The sequence below is a fragment of the Scyliorhinus torazame genome, unplaced genomic scaffold (assembly GCF_047496885.1).
Source record: "Scyliorhinus torazame isolate Kashiwa2021f unplaced genomic scaffold, sScyTor2.1 scaffold_151, whole genome shotgun sequence".
In the NCBI taxonomy this organism is placed as follows: Eukaryota; Metazoa; Chordata; class Chondrichthyes; order Carcharhiniformes; family Scyliorhinidae; genus Scyliorhinus; species Scyliorhinus torazame.
The window spans coordinates 68,956-91,997 of NW_027307878.1; the positions used below are offsets into that span (position 1 = coordinate 68,956).

General features: G+C 47.4%; 1 gene segment (V, D, J or C); it reads right to left on the reverse strand.

The window, feature by feature from the left end:
* Positions 1 to 22: 22 nt before the first annotated feature.
* Positions 23 to 21,800, reverse strand: LOC140405616 (Ig heavy chain C region-like). The segment is given in 7 exon segments: positions 23 to 472; positions 1,947 to 2,255; positions 3,080 to 3,391; positions 3,591 to 3,890; positions 19,998 to 20,038; positions 21,238 to 21,562; positions 21,691 to 21,800. Coding segments are annotated over 7 exon segments (1,737 nt in total).
* Positions 21,801 to 23,042: the final 1,242 nt, after the last annotated feature.

Consider the following 23,042-nt stretch of genomic DNA (forward strand, 5'->3'; position numbering starts at 1 on the left):
CGGCTGTGCATTTAAATCACAATTAGAGGAAAAAAAACTTTATTATTTTTAATTTAGTTCGAAATGCAATTGATAGATTCTCATTGACATGAATTAACGGTGTCCATCAGAGCGAGGGAAATGTTCACAAAACTGGGTTTACCGCTGGATTTATCAACCGTTCTGTTGATGATCTTCAAGGGGATGGCTTCATGTCCCACCACACAGGAGTAAGAAGCGCCGCTGGCCCACTCCTCCGCTGCAATGGATAACAGGCTGTACATGAAGAAGGAGCTATTGCCGTTCTCCGCCATCACCTCGGTGTTCTTGTAGTTCCCGGGATTCACCGGCTTGTCATTGACGGTCCACTTGACGAAGATCTCTCGGGGGGAGAAACCTCTCACTAAGCAGCTGAGGGAGACGAATCTCTGAGCGGAGACGTCTTCAGCCGAGGGCAGGAGGACAGAGACGGACGGTTCCCGCGGATTGGGATCTGCAGAAGATGTACAATAGATGTCAGTAAAATGGGGAATTCGGGAGACATTGGAACCGCGGGTTAGATGTGAGAGAAATGTGTTTTGTGTTGGATTTTAAAGGTTTCCATTTTCCACTTTGGGATCTGTCCGGTTTCCCAGCTCGGAGCTGAGGCGGACACAAGCCTTTTCCCTGAGAATTTACGGATATTGGATTCGAAAGTTTCAGAAAGTGTACAGCAGGGAAACAGGCCATTCGGCCCGCCTGTTCTGTGCTGGTGTATAAGCTCCACACCAAGCCCCTCCCACCTTACTCCCAAAGGATTGGGAAACTGCCAATGTAACACCCTTATTCAAAAGGGAGGGAGACAAAAACATGTAATTATCGGCCAGTGACCTTAACATCTGTCAGTGGGAAACGGTTAGAGTCCATTATAACGGATCCAATCGCTGAGCATTTAGAAATACACAATATAATCAACAGAGTCAGCGCGGCCTCGTGAAGGCGAAATCAGTGCCGAACAAATTTAGATGGAGAAAGACTGGATAAAGCTGAAGTAACGGGGGAATTGGGGGCCCTCGTGCAGAAACCACACAAAGCAAGTTCTGCAGGTAATATGGAGACAAATTGAATGTTGGCATTTATTTCAAAGGAAATAGAATATAAACATGGGGAAGTCTGGCTAAAACTATACAAGGCACTAGTTAGTCGACACCTGGTATACTTTGAATAGTCTCGGTGCCCTGATCTACGGAAGACAGATTGGTTTTGAAGGCAGTCCAGAGAAGGATCACGAGGTTGATCGCGAGTATGGAGGGATTTTCTTATGGGGAGAGGGTAAGTAGGCTGGGCTGTACTGATTGGAGTTTAGAAGAATGAAGGCGACCTAATCGAGACATGAAAGATTTTCAGGGAGCTTCTTAGGATAGACGCTGGGAGGTTGTTTTCCCCTGTGGGAGCGTCTAGGACCAGAGCGCAGGATCACAAAGTGAGGGTTCTCCCATTTAACAAAGAGATGAGGTGGACTTCCTCTCTCAGAGAGTAGTGAAGCTGTGGAATTATTTAACCCGGGGGCAGTAGATTCTGGGTTGTTCAATATGTTCAAGGTTGAGAGAGAAATATTTTAAATCAGTAAAGGCGTCAAGAGATATGGGGATAAGTCGGGAAAGAGGAGTTGAAGATTATCACATCAGATCAGTCATGACCTCACTGCCGGCTGGACCGGTGTTGATGGGCCCAATGGCCTATGTCTGTTCCTAAGTCTTGTGGTCTATGGTCTCGCTCCATCTAAACCCAATATCACTGCTTTCAATTCATTGTTCGATCATCTGCATATCAATTTCCCCCTTAAACTCTAAACGCCCAGAGTATTTAGTTAGTGGAATTCCCAATCAGAATGGACCATAAATACCCTGAATGCTAAATACTGACCGCTGCACTGACACTAGAAATAGACACAATGACTCACTTATTGCTCCAATCTCTCTACCCACCTATTTTTTTGTGGATTGAAATTCTTAAAGGAGTTGGCAGGTCCTGATGGCTCGCCACACAGTCAAACACAGCACCACTCAGCCAGGCTTGTGTCGAGATGTTTAATTTGCTGACCACGCTTTCAGTATCTGCCCCAGGCTGGTCGGCAATCTCTGATTTCAGCGGCTTCTTCGCTTCACTCCAGGACACGTTGACTCCATAAGGAGCCTTCGAAATGACGCAGGTTAAGGTTACAGTCGCCTCCAATAAGACCTGTTCTATTGGTGGTGGCAGTATTGTTACTGAGGCATCAGTGCAACCGGAAGGATCTGCGAATGAAAAAAGTGGAAATTAACCCAAGTTTGATCTTCAGAATCAGGGCAGCAGGATTCAGCCTGAACTCTACATGGGAATAAATCAACTTAGAAACATCAACCTCTAAAGATCGCCTTTAATCTTCTGTAAGCAATGGAAAACCAGTTTGGTTTGTGAAAACTATTCTCATTGTGAAATACAGTCAGCCCCGATATCATTCTAACGAATCAGTATTTCAGCATTCCCAATACAAATATTCCATTCCTGATCTCAGGAACGAAGTACTGGCGGCTGATCCATAAATAGGTTGGATGAACTTTCCAACACTTTCCCCCGGAGCTGTTATCAGTTAAGTGTTTGAGACACCCACTGACTCAAATATAATCAGCTGTCTCAGGATAAAGCTGGCATCAAGTACCCCAGGGGCTGGTTTAGCACAGGGCAAAATAGCTGGCTTTTAAAGCAGACCAAGGCAGGCCACCAGCGCGGATCCAATTCCCATACCAGCCTCCCCGAACAGGCGCCGGAATGTGGCGACTCGGGGCTTTTCACAGTAACTTCATTTGAAGCCTACTTGTGACAAGAAGCGATTTTAATTTCATTCATTCACCTCACTCACTAAATGACTTCAAATTATACGGATACATTTATTTCTATATTCATAAAATCGTGAATGATTAGCAACCCTCATGCAGCTCTTACATCAGAATGAAACACAAACGACATGGCAGTAAATTAGAAGTTATTCTGTGCTTTGCACTAACTTCAGTAAATTCCTGATTTGGATTAACATCAGAGTGCAGGATGATTTATTGTTTCCTCTGTTTGAGTCTCTTACCAGACGCGGTGATGTTGCGACTTTGGGTGACCTCTTGATGAGTGACCAGGCAGGTATAGACGGCTTTGCTGAACCATTCCCGAGCGGAGACTGTCAGCCGACTGCTCGCCGAGAAGTTCCCGTTCACTTCACAGGGGGGCGAGGTGACAAATCCTGAACCCATGGGTTGTCCATTCTTCAGCCACTTTACCGTCATTGACTTTGGCTGGAAATCGTTGATTGAACAGACCATGGTTGCAAATTTCTGTCTTGAGATTTCTTCATTGGAACTCACGGTGAGGAGAACATTTGGAGTGTTGACAGGTGGAGGGCCTTCAAGAAACACAAGTTAGACATTTCTTGAAGAAGATGTTGTAACGAATAAAATGACGAATTATATTTTAACAGTTTCTCTGTGGTCACTATTTCGCGCAGGAATCAGAACTATGCAGAGAACCATAAATGTGTAATCACCAAAGATGTAAATAAAGTAATCAAAGCATCTGTTTCTCACAGATTCCACAAAACTTACATGGAATTCCAATGCTCTTGTCTGAGCCGCTGTGTCGAACCTCACAGCTGATTTTGCTGCATCCCCCCTCTGACTCGGTGATGGTTAACTGGCTGCTCAGGGTGTAGGTTCCCTTCTTGTTTCTCACTGACGGGTATTTCTTAACTCCAGTGGTGATCAGCTGCCCATCTTTCTTCCAGGTAAGGCTGGTGATTTCTGGGGAGTAGTCCATCGCCAAACAGCCGTAGGTCACGGAGCCGTCATTGTTGTGTTGCTGACAGGAGGAGACCAGGCTGTAGAGAGTGGGTGGAGACGGTGTTGCTGGGAAAGAATGGCCCATTCAACAAGTTAGACTCTGTTATTTGTGATCTATAAGTTACCAAGCACATCAAAATGTGACGATGCATTTAACCTAACATGTTTTCATTAACTGTTACATCCATATTTCAGCGTCTATTAGTTCTATGATTTGAGAATCACCATCTCTTTGCCGCCTCATTAGAAACTCGCATCCCTTTCTCCGTTTCTAACACATACAAAAAAATAACATTTGATGCCGCCTGAATGATGTAACTGTCATTGGATTGAAGGAGAGGAGCAGAGAGTTTCCCCCATTATTTCAGCCACCATGTAAAATAAAATAGAAATGTTGCCATAGTCCCGGGGACTGCCCTTTCCTTCTGAGAGCTGACTGGTGGTGATTTAACCTGAGGGTTAAATCTTTATGAATATCCTCAGCCGGTACAATAATTGAATCCGCGCTGTTGGGATTGCTCTTCATCACAAACCAGCCGTCCAGCTAACTGAGTTGTATACGTCACAATCCAGCTAACTGAGCTGCGTACGTCACAATCCAGCTAACTGAGCTGTGGACGTCACAATCCAGCAAACTGAGCTGTGTACGTCACAATCCAGCTAACTGAGCTGTGTACGTCAAAATCCAGCTAGCTGAGCTGTGTACGTCACAATTCAGTTAACTGAGCCGTGGACGTCACAATCCAGCTCACTGAGCTGTGTACGTCACAATCCAGCTAACTGAGCTGAGTACGTCACAATCCAGCTAACTGAGCTGTGGACGTCACAATCCAGCTAACTGAGATGTGTATGTCACAATCCAGCGAACTGAGCTGTGTACGTCACAATCCAGCTAACTGAGCTGTGTACATGACAATCCAGCCAACTGAGCTGTGTACATCACAATCCAGCTAACTGAGCTGTGTACGTCACAATCCAGCTAGCAGAGCTGTGTATTTCACAATCCAGCTAACTGAGCTGGGTACGTCACAATCCAGCTAACTGAGCTGTGTACGTCACAATCCAGCTCACTGAGCTGTGTACGTCACAATCCAGCTAACTGAGTTGTGTACATCACAATCCAGCTAACTGAGCTGTGTACGTCACAATCCAGCTCACTGAGCTGTGTACGTCACAATCCAGCTAACTGAGCTGTGTACGTCACAATCCAGCTAACTGAGCTGTGTACGTCACAATCCAGCTAACTGAGCTGTGTACATCACAATCCAGCTAACTGAGCTGTGTACGTCACAATCCAGCTAACTGAGCTGTGTACATCACAATCCAGCTAACTGAGCTGTGTACGTCACAATCCAGCTAACTGAGCTGTGTACGTCACAATCCAGCTAACTGAGCTGTGTACATCACAATCCAGCTAACTGAGCTGTGTACATCACAATCCAGCTAACTGAGCTGTGTACGTCACAATCCAGCTAACAGAGCTGTGTACTTCACAATCCAGCTAACTGAGCTGTGTACGTCACAATCCAGCTAACTGAGCTGTGTACGTCACAATCCAGCTAACTGTGCTGTGTACGTCACAATCCAGCTCACTGAGCTGCGTACGTCACAATCCAGCTACTGAGCTGCGTACGTCACAATCCAGCTAACTGATCTGTGGACGTCACAATCCAGCTAACTGAGATGTGTATGTCACAATCCAGCAAACTGAGCTGTGTATGTCACAATCCAGCTAACTGAGCTGTGTACGTCACAATCCAGATAACTGAGCTGCGTACGTCACAATCCAGATAACTGAGCTGCGTACGTCACAATCCAGCTAACTGAGCTGCGCACGTCACAGTCCAGTGAGGGTGTGTGTGAGTGAGGGTCAGTGAGTGAGCTGTGTGAGTGAGGGTGTGTGAGTGAGGGTGTGTGAGTGAGGGTGTGTGAGTGAGGGTGTGTGAGTGAGGGTGTGTGAGTGAGGTTGTGTGAGTGAGTGAGGGTGTGTGAGTGAGTGAGGGTGTGTGGAATAGGGTGTGTGAGTGAGGGTGTGTGAGTGAGGGTGTGTGAGTGAGGGTGAGTGAGTGAGGGTATATGTGAGTGAGGGTGAGTGAGTGAGGGTGTGTGAGTGAGGGTGAGTGAGTTAGGGTGTGTGAGTGAGGGGGTGTGAGTGAGGGTGTGTGAGTCAGGGTGTGTGAGTCAGGGTGTGTGAGTCAGGGTGTGTGAGTGAGGGTGTGCGAGAGGGTGTGCGAGAGGGTGTGCGAGTGAGGGTGTGCGAGTGAGGCTGTGCGAGTGAGGCTTTGCGAGTGAGGGTGTGTGAGTGAGGGTGTGTGAGTGAGGGTGTGTGAGTGAGGGTGTGTGAGTGAGGGTGTGTGAGAGGGTGTGCGAGTGAGGGTGTGTGAGTGAGGGTGTGTGAGTGAGTGAGTGTGAGTGAGGGTGTGTGAGTGAGGGTGTGTGAGTGAGGGTGTGTGAGTGAGGGTGTGTGAGTGAGGGTGTGTGAGTGAGGGTGTGAGTGAGGGTGGGTGAGTGAGGGTGGGTGAGTGAGGGTGGGTGAGTGAGGGTGTGTGAGTGAGGGTGTGTGAGTGAGGGTGTGTGAGTGAGGGTGTGTGAGTGAGGGTGAGTGAGTGCGGGTGTGTGAGTGAGGGTATGTGAGTGTGGGTGTGTTAGTGAGGGTGTGTGAGTGAGGGTGTGTGAGTGAGGGTGTGTGAGTGAGGGTGTGTGAGTGAGGGTGTGTGAGTGAGGGTGTGTGAGTGAGGGTGTGTGAGTGAGGGTGTGTGAGTGAGGGTGTGTGAGTGAGGGTGTGTGAGTGAGGGTGTGTGAGTGATGGTGAGTGAGTGAGGGTGTGTGAGTGAGGGTGTGTGAGTGAGGGTGTGTGAGTGAGGGTGTGTGAGTGAGGGTGTGTGAGTGAGGGTGTGTGAGTGAGGGTGTGTGAGTGAGGGTGGGTGAGTGAGGGTGGGTGAGTGAGGGTGTGTGAGTGAGGGTGTGTGAGTGAGGGTGTGTGAGTGAGTGAGTGTAATTGAGGGTGTGTGAGTGAGGGTGTGTGAGTGAGGGTGTGTGAGTGAGGGTGTGTGAGTGAGGGTGTGTGAGTGAGGGTGTGTGAGTGAGGGTGGGTGAGTGAGGGTGGGTGAGTGAGGGTGTGTGAGTGAGGGTGTGTGAGTGAGGGTGTGTGAGTGAGGGTGTGTGAGTGAGGGTGTGTGAGTGAGGGTGTATGATTGAGGGTGTGTGAGGGAGGGTGTGTGAGTGAGTGTGTGTGAGTGAGGGTGTGTGTGTGAGGGTGTGTGAGTGAGGGTGTGAGTGAGGGTGTGAGTGAGGGTGTGTGAGGGAGGGTGTGTGAGTGAGGGTGTGTGTGTGAGGGTGTGTGAGTGAGGGTGTGTGAGTGAGGGTGTGTGAGTGTGGGTGTGTGAGTGAGGGTGTGTGAGTGAGGGTGTGTGAGTGAGGGTGTGTGAGTGAGGGTGTGTGAGTGAGCGTGTGTGAGTGAGAGTGAGAATGAGGGTGTGAGAGTGAGGGTGTGAGACGGTGTGTGTGTGAATGTGTCTGTGAGAGGGTGTGTGAGTGAGGGTGTGTGAGTGAGGGCGTGTGAGTGAGGGCGTGTGAGTGAGGGCGTGTGAGTGAGGGTGTGTGAGTGATGGTGTGTGAGTGACGGTGTGTGGGTGAGGGTGTGTGGGTGAGGGTGTGTGAGTGAGGGTGTGTGAGTGAGGGTGTGTGAGTGAGGGTGTGTGTGTGAATGTGTGTGTGTGTGAATGTGTGTGTGAGTGAGGGTGTGTGAGTGAGGGTGTGAATGAGGGTGTGAGAGTGATGGTGTGTGAGTGAGGGTGTGAGACGGTGTGTGTGTGAATGTGTGTGTGAGAGGGTGGGTGAGTGAGGGTGGGTGAGTGAGGGTGGGTGAGTGAGGGTGTGTGAGTGAGGGTGTGTGAGTGAGTGTGTGTGAGTGAGGGTGTGAGAGTGAGGGTGGGTGAGTGAGGGTGTGTGAGTGAGGGCGTGTGAGTGAGGGTGTCTGAGTGAGGGTGTGTGAGTGAGGGTGTATGAAGGTGTGTGAGTGAGGGTGTGTGAGTGAGGGTGTGTGAGTGAGGGTGTGTGTGTGAGGGAGGGTATGTGAGTGAGGGTGAATGAGGGTTTGTGAGTGAGGGCGTGTGAGTGAGGGTGTGTGAGTGATGGTGTGTGAGTGAGGGTGTGTGGGTGAGGGTGTGTGAGTTAGGGTGTGTGAGTGAGGGTATGTGAGTGAGGGTGTGTGTGTGAATGTGTGTGTGTGTGAATGTGTGTGTGAGTGAGGGTGTGTGAGTGAGGGTGTGAATGAGGGTGTGAGAGTGATGGTGTGTGAGTGAGGGTGTGAGACGGTGTGTGTGTGAATCTGTGTGTGAGAGGGTGGGTGAGTGAGGGTGGGTGAGTGAGGGTGTGTGAGTGAGGGTGTGAGAGTGAGTGTGTGTAAGTGAGGGTGTGTGAGTGAGGGTGTGTGAGTGAGGGCGTGTGAGTGAGGGTGTGTGAGTGAGGGTGTGTGAGTGAGGGTGTGTGAGTGAGGGTGTATGAAGGTGTGTGAGTGAGGGTGTGTGAGTGAGGGTGTGTGTGTGAGGGAGGGTATGTGAGTGAGGGTGAATGAGGGTGTGTGAGTGAGGGCGTGTGAGTGAGGGTGTGTGAGTGAGGGTGTATGAGGGTGTGTGTGAGAGGGTGTATGAGTGAGGGTGTGAGTGAGGGCGTGTGAGAGAGGTTGTGTGAGTGAGGTTGTGTGAGAGGGTATGTGAGCGAGGGTGTGTGAGTGAGGGAGTGAGACGGTGTGTGTGACTGTGTGTGTGAAAGTGTGGGTTAGTGAGGGTGTATGAGGACGTGTGTGACTGCAGGTGTATGAGTGAGGGTGTGTGTGAGGGTGTGTGTGTGAGGGTGTGTGAGTGAGGGTGTGTGAATGAGCGTGTGTGAGTGAGGGTGTGTGAGGGTGTGTGTGTGAGGGTGTGTGAGTGAGGGTGTATGATTGAGGGTGTGTGAGTGACGGTGTGTGAGTGAGGGTGTGTGTGCGAGGGTGTGTGATTGAGAGTGTGTGAGTGAGGGTGTGAGTGAGGGTGTGTTTGTGAGGGTGTGTGAGTGTGTGTGAGTGAGGGTTTGAGTGAGGGTGTATATGCAAGGGTGTGTGAGTGAGGGCGTGTGAGTGATGGTGTGTGAATGAGGGTGTAAGTGAGGGCGTGTGAGTGAGGTTGTGTGAGTGAGGGTTGTGTGAGTGAGGGCATGAGAGTGATGGTGTGTGAGTGAGGGTGTGTGAGTGAGGGTGTGTGAGTGAGGGTGTGTGAGTGAGGGTGAATGAATGTGGGTGGTTGAGTGAGTGAGATCTATGAGAGTGTGTGTGTGAGAGGGTGTGTGAGAGGGTGTGTGAGTGAGGGTGTGTGAGTGAGGGTGTGTGAGTGAGGGTGTGTGAGTGAGGGTGTGTGAGTGAGGGTGTGAGAGTGAGGGTATGAGAGTGAGGGTGTGTGAGTGACGGTGTGTGAGTGAATGTGTGTGAATGAGGGTGTGTGAGTGAGGTTGTGTGAGTGAGGGTGTGTGAGTGAGGGCGTGTGTTTGAGGGTGGGTGAGTGAAGGTATGTGAGTGAGGGAATGTGAGTGAGGGTGTGTGAATGAGGTGGTGTGTGAATGAGGGTGTGTGTGTGAGGGTGTGTGTGTGAGGGTGTGTGAGTGAGGTTGTTTGAGTGAGGTTGTTTGAGTGAGGTTGTTTGAGTGAGGGTGTGTGAGTGAAGGTGTGTGAGTGAAGGTGTGTGAGTGAGGGTGTGCGCGCGCGAGGGTGTGTGAGTGAGTGTGTGTGAGTGAGGGTGTGTGAGTGAGGGTGTGTGAGTGAGGGTGGGTGAGTGAGGGCGTGTGAGTGAGGGTGTGTGAGTGAGGGCGTGTGAGTGAGGGTGTGTGAGTGAGGGTGTGTGAGTGAGGGTGTATGAAGGTGTGTGAGTGAGGGTGTGAGTGAGGGTGTGTGAGTGAGGGTGTGTGTGTGAGGGAGGGTATGTGAGTGAGGGTGAATGAGGGTGTGTGAGTGAGGGTGTGTGAGTGAGGGTGTGTGAGTGAGGGTGTATGAGGGTGTGTGTGAGAGGGTGTATGAGTGAGGGTGTGAGAGTGAGGGAGTGAGACGGTGTGTGTGAATGTGTGTGTGAAAGTGTGGGTTAGTAAGGGTTTTTGAGGACGTGTATGACTGCAGGTGTATGAGTGAGGGTGTGTGTGAGGGTGTGTGTGTGAGGGTGTGTGAGTGAGGGTGTGTGAATGAGGGTGTGTGAGTGAGGGTGTGTGAGGGTGTGTGAGTGAGGGTGTGTGAGTGAGGGTGTGTTAGTGACGGTGTGTGAATGAGGGTGTATGAGTGAGGTTGTGAGAGTGAGGGTATGTGTGTGAGGGTGTGTGTGTGAGGGTGTGTGTGTGAGGGTGTGTGAGTGAGGGTGTATGATTGAGGGTGTGTGAGTGAGGGTGTGTGAGTGAGGGTGTGTGTGCGAGGGTGTGTGATTGAGAGTGTGTGAGTGAGGGTGTGAGTGAGGGTGTGTTTGTGATGGTGTGTGAGTGTGTGTGAGTGAGGGTTTGAGTGAGGGTGTATATGCAAGGGTGTGTGAGTGAGGGCGTGTGAGTGATGGTGTGTGAATGAGGGTGTAAGTGAGGGCGTGTGAGTGAGGTTGTGTGAGTGAGGGTTGTGTGAGTGAGGGCATGAGAGTGATGGTGTGTGAGTGAGGGTGTGTGAGTGAGGGTGTGTGAGTGAGACTTTGAGTGAGGGTGAATGAATGTGGGTGGTTGAGTGAGTGAGATCTATGAGAGTGTGTGTGTGAGAGGGTGTGTGAGAGGGTGTGTGAGTGAGGGTGTGTGAGTGAGGGTGTGTGAGTGAGGGTGTGTGAGTGAGGGTGTGTGAGTGAGGGTATGAGAGTGAGGGTGTGTGAGTGACGGTGTGTGAGTGAATGTGTGTGAATGAGGGTGTGTGAGTGAGGTTGTGTGAGTGAGGGTGTGTGAGTGAGGGTGTGTGAGTGAGGGCGTGTGTTTGAGGGTGGGTGAGTGAAGGTATGTGAGTGAGGGTATGTGAGTGAGGGTGTGTGAATGAGGTGGTGTGTGAATGAGGGTGTGTATGTGAGGGTGTGTGTGTGAGGGTGTGTGAGTGAGGTTGTTTGAGTGAGGTTGTTTGAGTGAGGTTGTTTGAGTGAGGGTGTGCGCGCGAGGGTGTGTGAGTGAGGGTGTGTGAGTGAGTGTGTGTGAGTGAGGGTGTGTGAGTGAGGGTGTGTGAGTGAGGGTGTGTGAGTGAGGGTGGGTGAGTGAGGGCGTGTGAGTGAGGGTGTGTGAGTGAGGGTGTGTGAGTGAGGGTGTGTGAGTGAGGGCGTGTGAGTGAGGGTGTGTGAGTGAGGGTGTATGAAGGTGTGTGAGTGAGGGTGTGAGTGAGGGTGTGTGAGTGAGGGTGTGTCTGTGAGGGAGGGTATGTGAGTGAGGGTGAATGAGGGTGTGTGAGTGAGGGTGTGTGAGTGAGGGTGTGTGAGTGAGGGTGTATGAGGGTGTGTGTGAGAGGGTGTATGAGTGAGGGTGTGAGTGAGGGCGTGTGAGAGAGGTTGTGTGAGTCTGTGTGTGAGAGCGTGTGTGAGAGGGTGTGTGAGTGAGGTTGTGTGAGAGGGTATGTGAGCGAGTGTGTGTGAGTGGGGGAGTGAGACGGTGTGTGTGAATGTGTGTGTGAAAGTGCGGGTTAGTGAGGGTGTATGAGGACGTGTGTGACTGCAGGTGTATGAGTGAGGGTGTGTGTGAGGGTGTGTGAGTGAGGGTGTGTGAGTGAGGGTGTGTGAGTGAGGGTGTGTGAGTGAGGGTGTGTGAGTGAGGGTGTGTTAGTGACGGTGTGTGAATGAGGGTGTATGAGTGAGGTTGTGAGAGTGAGGGTGTGTGTGTGAGGGTGTGTGTGTGAGGGTGTGTGAGTGAGGGTGTATGATTGAGGGTGTGTGAGTGAGGGTGTGTGAGTCAGGTTGTGTGAGTGAGGGTGTGTGAGTGAGGGTGTGTGATTGAGATTGTGTGAGTGAGGGTGTGAGAGTGAGGGTGTGTGAGTGAGGGTGTGAGTGAGGGTGTGTGATTGAGAGTGTGTGAGTGAGGGTGTGAGTGAGGGTGTGTTTGTGAGGGTGTGTGAGTGTGTGTGAGTGAGGGTTTGAGTGAGGGTGTATATGCAAGGGTGTGTGAGTGAGGGCGTGTGAGTGATGGTGTGTGAATGAGGGTGTAAGTGAGGGCGTGTGAGTGAGGTTGTGTGAGTGAGGGTTGTGTGAGTGAGGGCATGAGAGTGATGGTGTGTGAGTGAGGGTGTGTGAGTGAGGGTGTGTGAGTGAGGGTGTGTGAGTGAGGGTGAATGAATGTGGGTGGTTGAGTGAGTGAGATCTATGAGAGTGTGTGTGTGAGAGGGTGTGTGAGAGGGTGTGTGAGTGAGGGTGTGTGAGTGAGGGTGTGTGAGTGAGGGTGTGTGAGTGAGGGTATGAGAGTGAGGGTGTGTGAGTTGCGGTGTGTGAGTGAATGTGTGTGAATGAGGGTGTGAGAGTGAGGTTGTGTGAGTGAGGGTGTGTGAGTGAGGGCGTGTGTTTGAGGGTGTGTGAGTGTGGGTGGGTGAGTGAAGGTATGTGAGTGAGGGTATGTGAGTGAGGGTGTGTGAATGAGGTGGTGTGTGAATGAGGGTGTGTGTGTGAGGGTGTGTGTGTGAGGGTGTGTGAGTGAGGTTGTTTGAGTGAGGTTGTTTGAGTGAGGGTGTGTGAGTGAAGGTGTGTGAGTGAAGGTGTGTGCGCGAGGGTGTGTGAGTGAGGGCGTGTGAATGAGGGTGTAAGTTTGGCGTGTGAGTGAGGATGAGAGAGTGAGGGTTGTGTGAGTAAGGGTGTGTGAGTGAGGGTGTGTGAGTGTGGGTGTATGAGGGTGTGTGAGTGAGGGTGTGTGAGTGAGGGTGTATGAGTGAGGGCGAATGAATGTGGGTGGGTGAGTGAGGGTGTGTCTGGGTGGGAGAGTGGGAGCTGTGAGTGTGTGTGTGTGTGAGAGGGTGTGTAAGAGGGTGTGTGAGTTTGTGTGTGTGAGAGGGTGTGTGAGTGAGGGTGTGTGAGTGAGGGTGTGTGAGTGAGGGTGTGTGAGAGGATGTGTAAGTGAGGGTGTGTGAGAGGGTGTGTGAGTGAGGGTATGAGAGTGAGGGTGTGTGAGTGACGGTGTGTGTGAGAGAGGGTGTGTGAGAGAGGGTGTGCGAGTGAGGGTGTGCGAGTGAGGGTATGTGAGTGTGGGTGTATGAGGGTGTGTGAGTGAGGGTGTGTGAGCGAGGGTTTGTGAGTGAGGGTGTGTGTGTGAGGTTGTGTGAGGGTGTGTGTGTGAGTGAGGTTGTGTGAGTGAGGTTGTGTGAGTGAGGTTGTGTGAGTGAGGGTGTGTGAGTGAGGGTGTGTGAGTGAGGGTGTGTGAGTGAGGGTGTGTGAGTGAGGGCGTGTGAATGAGGGTGTAAGTGAGGGCGTGCGAGTGAGGTTGTGTGAGTCTGTGTGTGAGAGGGTGTGTGAGTGAGGTTGTGTGAGAGGGTATGTGAGTGAGGGTGTGTGAGAGTGTGTGTGAGTGAGGGTGTGAGACGGTGTGTGTGTGAATGTGTGTGTGAGAGGGTGGGTTAGTGAGGGTGTATGAGGGTGTGTGTGACTGCGGGTGTATGAGTGAGGGTGTGTGAGTGAGGGTGTGTGAGTGACGGTGTGTGTGAGAGGGGGTGTGTGAGAGGGTGTGCGAGTGAGTGTGTGTGAATGAGGGTGTGTGAGTGAGGGTGTGTGAGTGAGGGTGTGTGTGTGTGTGAGGGTGTGTGTGTGAGGGTGTATGATTGAGGGTGTGTGAGTGAGGGCGTGTGAGTGAGGGTGTGCGAATGAGGGTGTAAGTGAGGGCGTGTGAGTAAGGTTGTGTGAGTGAGGGTGTGTGAATGAGGGTGTGTGTGTGAAAGGGTGAGTGAGCGTGTGTGAGTGAGGCTTGATGTGTTAGAGTGGGTGAATGCACTTTGCTGAAAGAGGATGAGTGAGTGGGGATGTGTGATTTAGGGTTGATGTGTTAGAGTGGGTGAGTGCGTGGTGCTGAAAAAAGTTGAGTGAGAAAACAATTTAGAACTGGGACAATGAACATTCCTGCGACTTAACGGATTTTCATTTTGCAAATGGGATTTTTGTGCCCGTAAAAGTCTTGTCATATTGTGTCAGAGACAGTGTGTTGTGTTTATTCATTCTTGTGATGTAGGCTCGGCCTGCATTTATCTTCCATCCCTCATTGACGTTGAGAAGGTGCTGAGCTTCCTTCTTTAACCGTTGCAGTCCATGTGGTGTTTCCCCGAGTCCGATACATGATGTTGAACCAGCGGCAGTGCAGGAACGGAGATATATTACATAGTCATGATGGTGAATGGTGAGGAGGGGACCTTCCAGTTGGTGATGTTCCCATGTGTCTATTGTCCTTGTCCAAATGGCCGCTGTCAACGGTTTGGATGATGCTGCCTACGGAGACACGATGAGCTTCTGCAGCGGATCTTTAGACAGTCGACAGGCTTTGGGGAGTCAGAAGATGGGTTTTTCACCTTTGATCTGTTCTTCTGGCCTCAAAATTTCTATGACTCGCCCAGATCACTTTCTGGTCCATGTTAAGCACCAGGAGGTTGTTAGTGAGGATTCACTGATGGTAATGCCAGTGAATGTTAAGGGGCGGTGGTTAGATCCGTTCTTACTGGAGGTGAGCATTGCCTTCAATTGGGTGACTTGACTGTTACTTACCACTTGTCAGCCAGAACCGGATAGAGCCTCCATGTTGCTTTATTTACATGTTTATTTAGTGACTGCACAGTTGCAAATTGTGCTGAGCATGGTGCAATCATCTGCCATCAACCCCTGTTCAGACCTGATGATGGAAAGAAGGTCATTGATGAACAAGCTGAAGACGGTTGGACCTCGGACACTGCCCTGAAGAAGTCTCGCAGTGATGTCCTAGAACTGAGCTGATTGGCCTCCAGCAATGGAATCCATCCACCTTGGTGCTGGTTGTGACTCCAACCAGCGGAGATTCTTCCCCTGATTCCCATCCATTCATTCTTTGGTTGGGCTGCTTGAGGTCTCACGTTTCAATGCTGCCTTGATTTGGCGGCACGGCAGCACAGTGGTTAACCCTGTTGCTTCACAGCACCAGGGACCCGGGTTCGATTCCCACTTGGGTCATTGCCTGTGCGGAGTCTGCACGTTCTCCCCGGAGTCTGGGTGGGTTTTCTCCGAGTGATCCGGTTTCCTCCCACAAGTCCCGAAAATCGACCTGTTAGGTGGTTTGGATATTCCGAATTCTCCCTCTGTGTACCCGAACAGGCGCCAGAGTGTGGTGACTGGGGGCTTTTCACAGTAACTTCATTGCAGTGTTAATGTAGGCCTACTTGTGACAATAATAATGATTATTATTATTGATGTTAGTTCAGTCGCTCTCACCTGTGTATCTGAAAGTGTGTGCGTGTCAGAGTGTGTGTGTGTGTGTGTGTGTGTGTGTGAGGGAGAATTTGGGTATGTGAGAGCCCGTGACTGTGTGTATGCATGTGTCTGCATGCATGCGTGTGATTGTTTCTGCGAGAGATGGATCAAGAGAGTGGGAGAGAGAGAGTACACGTGTGAGTGTGTGTGTGCGAGAGAGTATCTGTGTGCGAGAGTATCTGTGTGTGAGAGAATATCTGTGTGTGAGAGCGCGATTGTGTGTATTTCTGCGAGCGACAGGATATCTGTGTGTGTGAGGGAGCAAAATAGTGTGCACAGGAGAGAGACTGCATGTGCAAAATTGTGTGTGTGAGACAGCATGTGAGTGAAAGAGTGCTTTCACAAGAGAGCATGTGTGTGAGAGAGCATGTATGCACCAAAGCATGTGAGTGAGACAGCATGTATGTGAGAGCATGTGTGCGAGAGATCATGTGTGTGAGAACACGTGTGTGTGAGTGTGTAACAGACCATATGTGTGAGAGAGCATGTGTGCAAGAGAGCATATGTGTGAGAGAGCATGTGTGTGAGAGAACGTGTGCATGAGACAGCATGTGTGCAAAAGAACATATGTGTGAGAGAGCATCACTGCGAGACAGCATGTGTGAGAGAGCATGTGTGCGAGAAATCATGAGTACGAGAGAGACCATGAGGTGTGTCAGAGTGCGTGTGTGCAAGAGAGAATGAGAGAGAGTGTGTGGGTGTGAGCGTGTGTGTCAGAGTGTGTGTGTGTGTGAGCATGAGTGTCGAGAGTGAGTGTATGAGAGAGTGTGTATGTGAGAGAGCAAGTGTATGAGAGAACATGTGAGTGAGAGGGCATGTGTGTCAGGGAGCGTGTGTGCAAGAGAGCGTGAATGTGAGAGATATGTGATTGAGAGAGTGTGCGTGAGAAAGCATGTGTGGGAGAGTACATGGGTGTGAGAGCATGTGTGCAACAGAGCAAGTGTGTGAGAAAGCATGTGTGTGAGAGAGCATGTGTGTAAACGAGCATGAGTGTGAGTGAGCAAGTGAGTGAATGTGCGAGAGAGTGTGAGTATCAGAGCGCATGTGTATGAGAGAGCATGTATGCAAGAGAGGATATATGTGTGAGAGAGCAGGAGTACAAGAGAGCATGTGTGAGCGAGAGGCTGTGTGTGTGCGAGAGAGCGTGTGTGTGAGAGCATGTGTGTGAGAGAGCATGCCTGCAAGAGACCATGCATGTCAGAGAGAGTGTATGTGTGAGAGAGTGTATGTGTGAGAGAACGGATGTGTGAGAGAGCCTGTATGTGAGAGAGCGTTTTTGTGTTGGAGAGATGTGTGTGACAGGGCATGTTTGTGAACGAGCGTGTGTGCAAGAGATAATGTGTGCGAGAGTGCATGTGCGCGAGAGTGTGTGTCTGTGAATGATTGTGTATGTGAGTGAGATTGGTAAAACGTGTAAGAGAGAGTGTGTGTGAGAGTGTGAGAGAGGGAGATTGTCTGAAAGAGAGAGAGGGATAATGTGCCTGTGTCTGTGAGAGAGCGAGTGACAGTCTGTTGGTGTGTGAGGGAGAGTTGGAGAGAGAGAAAGTTGGAGACAGAGAGTATGTAAGAGAATGAGTGTGTGAGGCAATGCGTGTGTGACCGAGTATGTGTGTGAGAGAGACTGTGTGTTTTTGAAGAGCTATCGTGGATGTGAGAGTGTCTGTGAGAGAGAGTGTCTGTGTGTTTGAGGAATAGTCCGGGTTTCTGGGAGAGAGGGAGTGTGTGAGGGAGAAACAGTGTGCGGATGAGAGTGTACCTAGTGTGTCAAATTTCACTCTGAAACACAGGGGATCGAATCATTCAAACTGCTTGATTCTAATTGATAAATGGTCAACTTACGACAAATGAAATTAATAACCACTGTGAAATTAAACTGATATAAATTTCAAACTCCCTTCGCCTTTCAGCTATTTCTCCTGTCTGAACTGGGCAGAATGTATTTTCACTGAGAATGAACACATTAAATAGAACAGATTGAGGGGAGTTTAATGTCTGTGACAGGGATCCAGTGTTTGATAAGAAATAAACAAACCAGGAAACATTCACATTGGAAACTGATTACCCGATTTGATCCAATGTCTTAATTAAATACAATCAACAAAACAATGGAGGCGGGCCACCTATTCAACCGGAGCAAATAAATGTATTGTTTTCTAAATTATTTTCAGGGCAATTAAACATTCTCCAATAGCTTTGATATAACACGCCAGTATGCTACTCAATTGTAGCAGTTAATTTATGTTGAATTAGTTAGTACTAAAGTCGCATTGCAAGTTATTGCCAATTGTCAATTAGTTGACCTGTCAGCTGATTTGTACTCATAATATAAATAATAAAACATGGTTCTCTGTAATTCAAAACCTGCTCCTGCCTGAAATTTGATAAATATTTGGATTTAATTAAATATTAAACTTCAAATTATCGGATGGAATAATTCAGACATGTGTAATATCTAGAAAATGATGGAGAAATGTTTTTGTTCAATTTACGAGTTAAGAAGAAATAAGCTTGAGGCTCAGATATAATCTATTCTTCGATTGTATAATTTGTTTTATTTCAATAATGTTATATTGTGTACAGCACAGCTCTGCGAGACAGGATGTTATTATTTTTTGCAAAGCTAATATTCTCTTTTTGTAATTAAATTAATCTCTTTGAATTTCAAGCTTTTACTTGTCAAGCTCCAGCACTGTGCAGTCTGGACATTCCTACAATTCAGATAAAATCATAAGAACAATTCCTGCACTGTCAGCGACTTCCACCTCTGAGAAAACTCTTTATGATTAGGTCAGAGACAACTACAAATGACGTTGAAGAAATAATTAATATTCTTGCTGCTGCACATAAATAATACTATAACCGGATACATAAATTGCCAAACTGCAATATAAAACTCCTATTTAAGTAACTGCAAACGTAATCAGAGAAATAAAAATTAATTCAAATATATCTTGTGTAATTGAACAGTGCTGTAGAATCAGTATGTTATTATTAAAACAGTTTCATAAATAATCACAAAATATTCCCAGCCTACAAACTTTTCCGGTCATGCTGATGGTGTGCAAAGCACAGCAGAATTGTGGAAGGAGATTGATGATTAATGATATTAATATGGAAACATATTTGGATAATATGGTGATAATACCGCATTATAATTGTTTAAGTTATATTAATTTTACTCACGAATTTGAAAACGTTTTAATTAAATAGTTTCAGACTGCAGTAACGAATTGCGTTCTTAATGACGCCATGGTTTAGTTTAATCAGTAATCATTAGGTAAAATTTAAAAATGTCAATCAAATCTTTAATTCCTTTCTTTATTTTCGAAACCGGCCACGTTTACTCCCCACAATTGTGTTTCAAGGAGATTCAAACGCGCAAACCTTTTTACATTTAACCAGAAAACGTGTAACTGCTCAATGTCACCCAGTTTGAACAATGCAGAGACAACGTAGAAACAGAAAACCGCTTCACAAATTGTACTTATTCAAAGTCACCCAGACACACCATCTCCTCAGCAGCAAAACACCAAAACTCATCGTGAGGACTGAACCCGTTTCATTGAGAAGCAGCTCAATTCTACATTCAACAGAATCAAACGTAACATTTCAAAAACATCTGAATATCGAATCCAGCAAATCAGTTCGGCACCAAATGTATGAATTATCAAACTAAATAGAAATACAGAACAACAGTAATATCACTGTGAGCAGGTGGGGTATGTCCAAAATATTTTTGAAACTTTACCATATTTTATTCATGTTGGACCATATTTCAAACGCATTTCAACAGTTGACAGGAGAGATAAAAGCTGCATCCATCAATCCCACCAAGATGGAACATTGAAGAAAAGTCAGGCTGTGATTGCAGGAACAAATTATGTTCGGAAAGAGCATTTTAAACTGTGGCTTAGTTTAATCTGCAATCATCACTTTTAAAAAACTCTAAAATCCTGACCGTTGTCCACCCACAATCGTGTGCCAAGCAGTTTCAAACACGAGTCTTATTTTCATTCAATTACAAAACATGGAAACGCTCAATATCACCGAGTTTAAAGAGTATAGAAACGCCAGAACCGTTTCACAAACTTTACTCATTCAAAATCACCCAGACACAATCTCCTCAGCAGAAAACACCAAATTACATCACCGAGGGGCTGAAACTCGTCTCATGGAGAACCAGCTCAATTCTTCAAACACTTTCAATAGAATCAAACAGCATTTCAAGAAAAGTATATCTAGAACCCACCAAATCCGCCTTTCAGCAAGTGAATGAACAATTAAAACAAACAGAAATATGGAAGAATATCATCAGCATTGTCAATATGCGGGAAGTGTTCAATAAATTGACACAGATACTTCAGCATATTTTGTGAATATTGGGTAGATTTCTAACACTTGTGCAGGAGGCGGTAAAATCTGCAGCCACCAGGTGTCACCGAGATTAAACATTGCAGAAATACCAAACTGTTTAACAGGCGTTAGGTATTTAAAGTAACCCGGCCACAGTATCCTCAGCAAATAAACATCAAATCATAACATGCAGGGACTGAATCCCTCAGCAGCACCTTTTGTCAAGAGGCAGAATAATTCATTTTTCAGCAGAATCACATGAAACATTGCAACAAAATCTCAATACAGAATCCAGCAAACCCGCAATTCAGTGAACGAATGCATAGTTAAAATAGAAATAAATAAATAAAATAAAGACTCAAGTAAAACAGTTCATAAATAATGGAATGGTTCTTACCTGCAGTCACCGTCACCATGGTGCCTTGTCCCCAGTAGTCCATAGCGTCACAGTGTCACATTCCCTGGGCAGCTCCGTACAATAACCGCACCTGCACAAAATAGACAGAAATCCAGCATTATTTTAAATATTCACAACCCAGCGGCAAAGTAAACTTGTAATGAATTTTCAGTAAATTAGAATTGCATTTGTGGAGATCGCTTGCTGTTCAGAAATGACCCTAATGTTTTATATTTCAGAGTAACACATTATCATGTTCTTGAAATCACTAACTAATGAGTGAAGAATTATCACAGATTTCCATATTAATTATTGTCATTTTGTCAGTGCTGGACATGAATAATACTTCACTGTGAATAAAGTTGGATTGTAAAAGCGATCACTGACCCAGCCTCAGTTAATTGGTGCTGAGGGGCTTTTTGTATTGACAGTAACTGCTGTGATCCAGTTATCACAGTGAGACCCAGCGTGTCAAATACTGCGGCAGACTGTTAACTGTAAAATACAGAGATTTAATTTCACTGCGCGTTCAAAAAACTAACTCTGTCTCTTCCAAGAGCGAATCTGTGAGTTATTTCAGCTTGTCCTGGTCATTACATTTATAAAGAGGATCGGAACACTTTTAAACCCTCGGGGCACATTTCGCGTGTCGGTCAACAATGATAAAGTGGAAGATTTTTATACCTTTTTACAAACTAATATTGTGTTTTATTTAAGCCTCATTTAAGTTGACAATCCTGCTGGGGCCCTGATCACCAATTTGGATAAACTCTTTCACTGAGGTTTTTGTATGAGGATGTCGCTGTGGACAGCACTGTGACCCCACTGCTGTAGTCACAGTGACAGACACCCGCACAAAAACTGCACTCACTCTCTGTTCAGTCCTGCCGCTCAATATTCTCTTCAAATAGATGCGTCGTTTAGAATTCATGCAACATTTCACAAAACACAATGCACAAAGGTCTCCTCTGTGTAACAGACATATTCAAGATAACATTATATCCAGACCTGTAATTGCTAAAACTGCTAACAGAGAAGATAAACACAACTAAAGTCTCACCACATTAAGTAGGTTGGTTTGTTAGATTTTACGATTACATTTTCTCCAGATTGGTTTTGTAGCGGACGGCTTGGGGTCTGGCTCACTGATATTAACATTACATTTAAAACAAGTACTGACCTTCAGGTTAAGATGAAAGTTGCTGAATTCCCTCTCGAGCTGTTCTTGTGCGGGTCCAGCCCTGGTTCCTCTCGCTGTGTCTGTCTTGCACAGTAATAGATGGCGGTGTCTTCGGTCTTCAGGTTCGTCATGGCGAAAGCGAAGATGCTGTTTGAAAGGTCTTTGGACGCAGTGAATCGGCCTTGAATCGCTGAGGCGTAGTACTGATAGGATGAAGTATAGTAGGCAGCCAGCCACTCCAGCCCCTGTCCGGGAACCTGGCGGACCCAGTGCATGTAGTAGCTGTTGAGATCGAAGCCGCTGGTTTTACAGGTCAGTCTCAGGGAGCCTCCGGGACGCCCGCTCTCTGCCTCCGGCTGAGTCAACACAACATCCGACTGGACACCTGTAAAAATATATCAAAAAGCCCGAGGATTAATGCTGGTGAAATGATTGGTGATTCTGGAACATTCCAGAGAGAGACTAACACTGAGACAGTAACAGTGAGAGACTTGGACAATAAAAACTACTCACGGGATAAGAAAGTCAGCAACAAACTGAGAGAAATGGCCCACCTCATCCTTCTGGTCATTTGGGGGAAATGGTTGTGTCCGGAACTCAGTGAACAAACCAGCTCCCGGACTGTTGGATTCGGGTCCCAGTGAGCGGCATTTAAATACCCGGCAGAAGGGGGCGGGTTTCCAGGCGCCGCCTGTTGATTCCCTGGTGGAGGCGGCGACTGGATCCACGTCCCACCTTCCACACCCCAACAGAATGGGCCCAGAGATTTACTGTAGGTTATTATTAAATAGACATTTATCTGTATCGGGATATTTGTTTGTCTGAATTTATTCTTTATAATGTCCCCATTGCGAACTTACGTTTGCTCATCTGTTAAGAAAAGAACTATTCCATTGTAAATTCAGTCCCTTTATTTCTACTCCAATATATTGAGATGATCTTAAAAATACTAATTATTTTGTCAGGGAATAGGTTGTGTGTCAGTCTGATTTGCAACACTCCGGGTCCCTATTCCATTTGCAAAAAAGTATAATTTATCAGAGGAATTGTTGACGATTTATGTCGGAATGCGGGAATGAACAAGGTGATTCCATTTGCAGTGCGGATGGCTATCACTGAGCATTGCGGGTCTGCAGACAAGGCTCCTAACATTACACAATGACTCTCCTTACATTTCTGGAACTGTCCCTGAGCCTCAGACAGTCCTGTGAAAATTAGCGGTAAAAGAAACCCGCTTGCAAACATGAAATTGACATTAACATTTGACAGAATGAATCATAACGGACAGGGCGATCAGCAAAGTTATCCTTCAGCATCCAAATCAATGCCGCTAATTTCACTGACCACCGGCTGTCTAACATGCGCTATGTTGGGAACACAGGATATCAGGATTTTGCGGAATATTACACAATATCACAAGAATAAATGTTTTATCTTCCACTGAAGCAGGTCATGAACTGGTCATTTCTCCACTCATTGGCAGAAATGAGAGGGACTGTTAAATAATAATGGAAATCAGCACAAATTAAACTGCACAGAACACGGTGCTAATCAGGTATAAGAGACGCCTCCGTTTAAGTGAAGTCAACAACTCGGAGAATATTCCAGGAATCCAGGCGGGTTCAAGGCAGTTTTATGATTTTATTTAAGTACCTCGTCTTATTGGGCTTGTGGATTGGGTCCATCAACACCACTCACTCTCACTTCATTAGGTTCTTAACAAACGGACTTCAATAACTACAGTGACCTTGACTCGGAACTAATATACATTAAATAGCATCTGGTCAGTTTACAATGTTCCGATCGCGTCTAACCTCAGCGTGATCACAGCATTCACTGAATATATTTATTTAGATGGAACACCA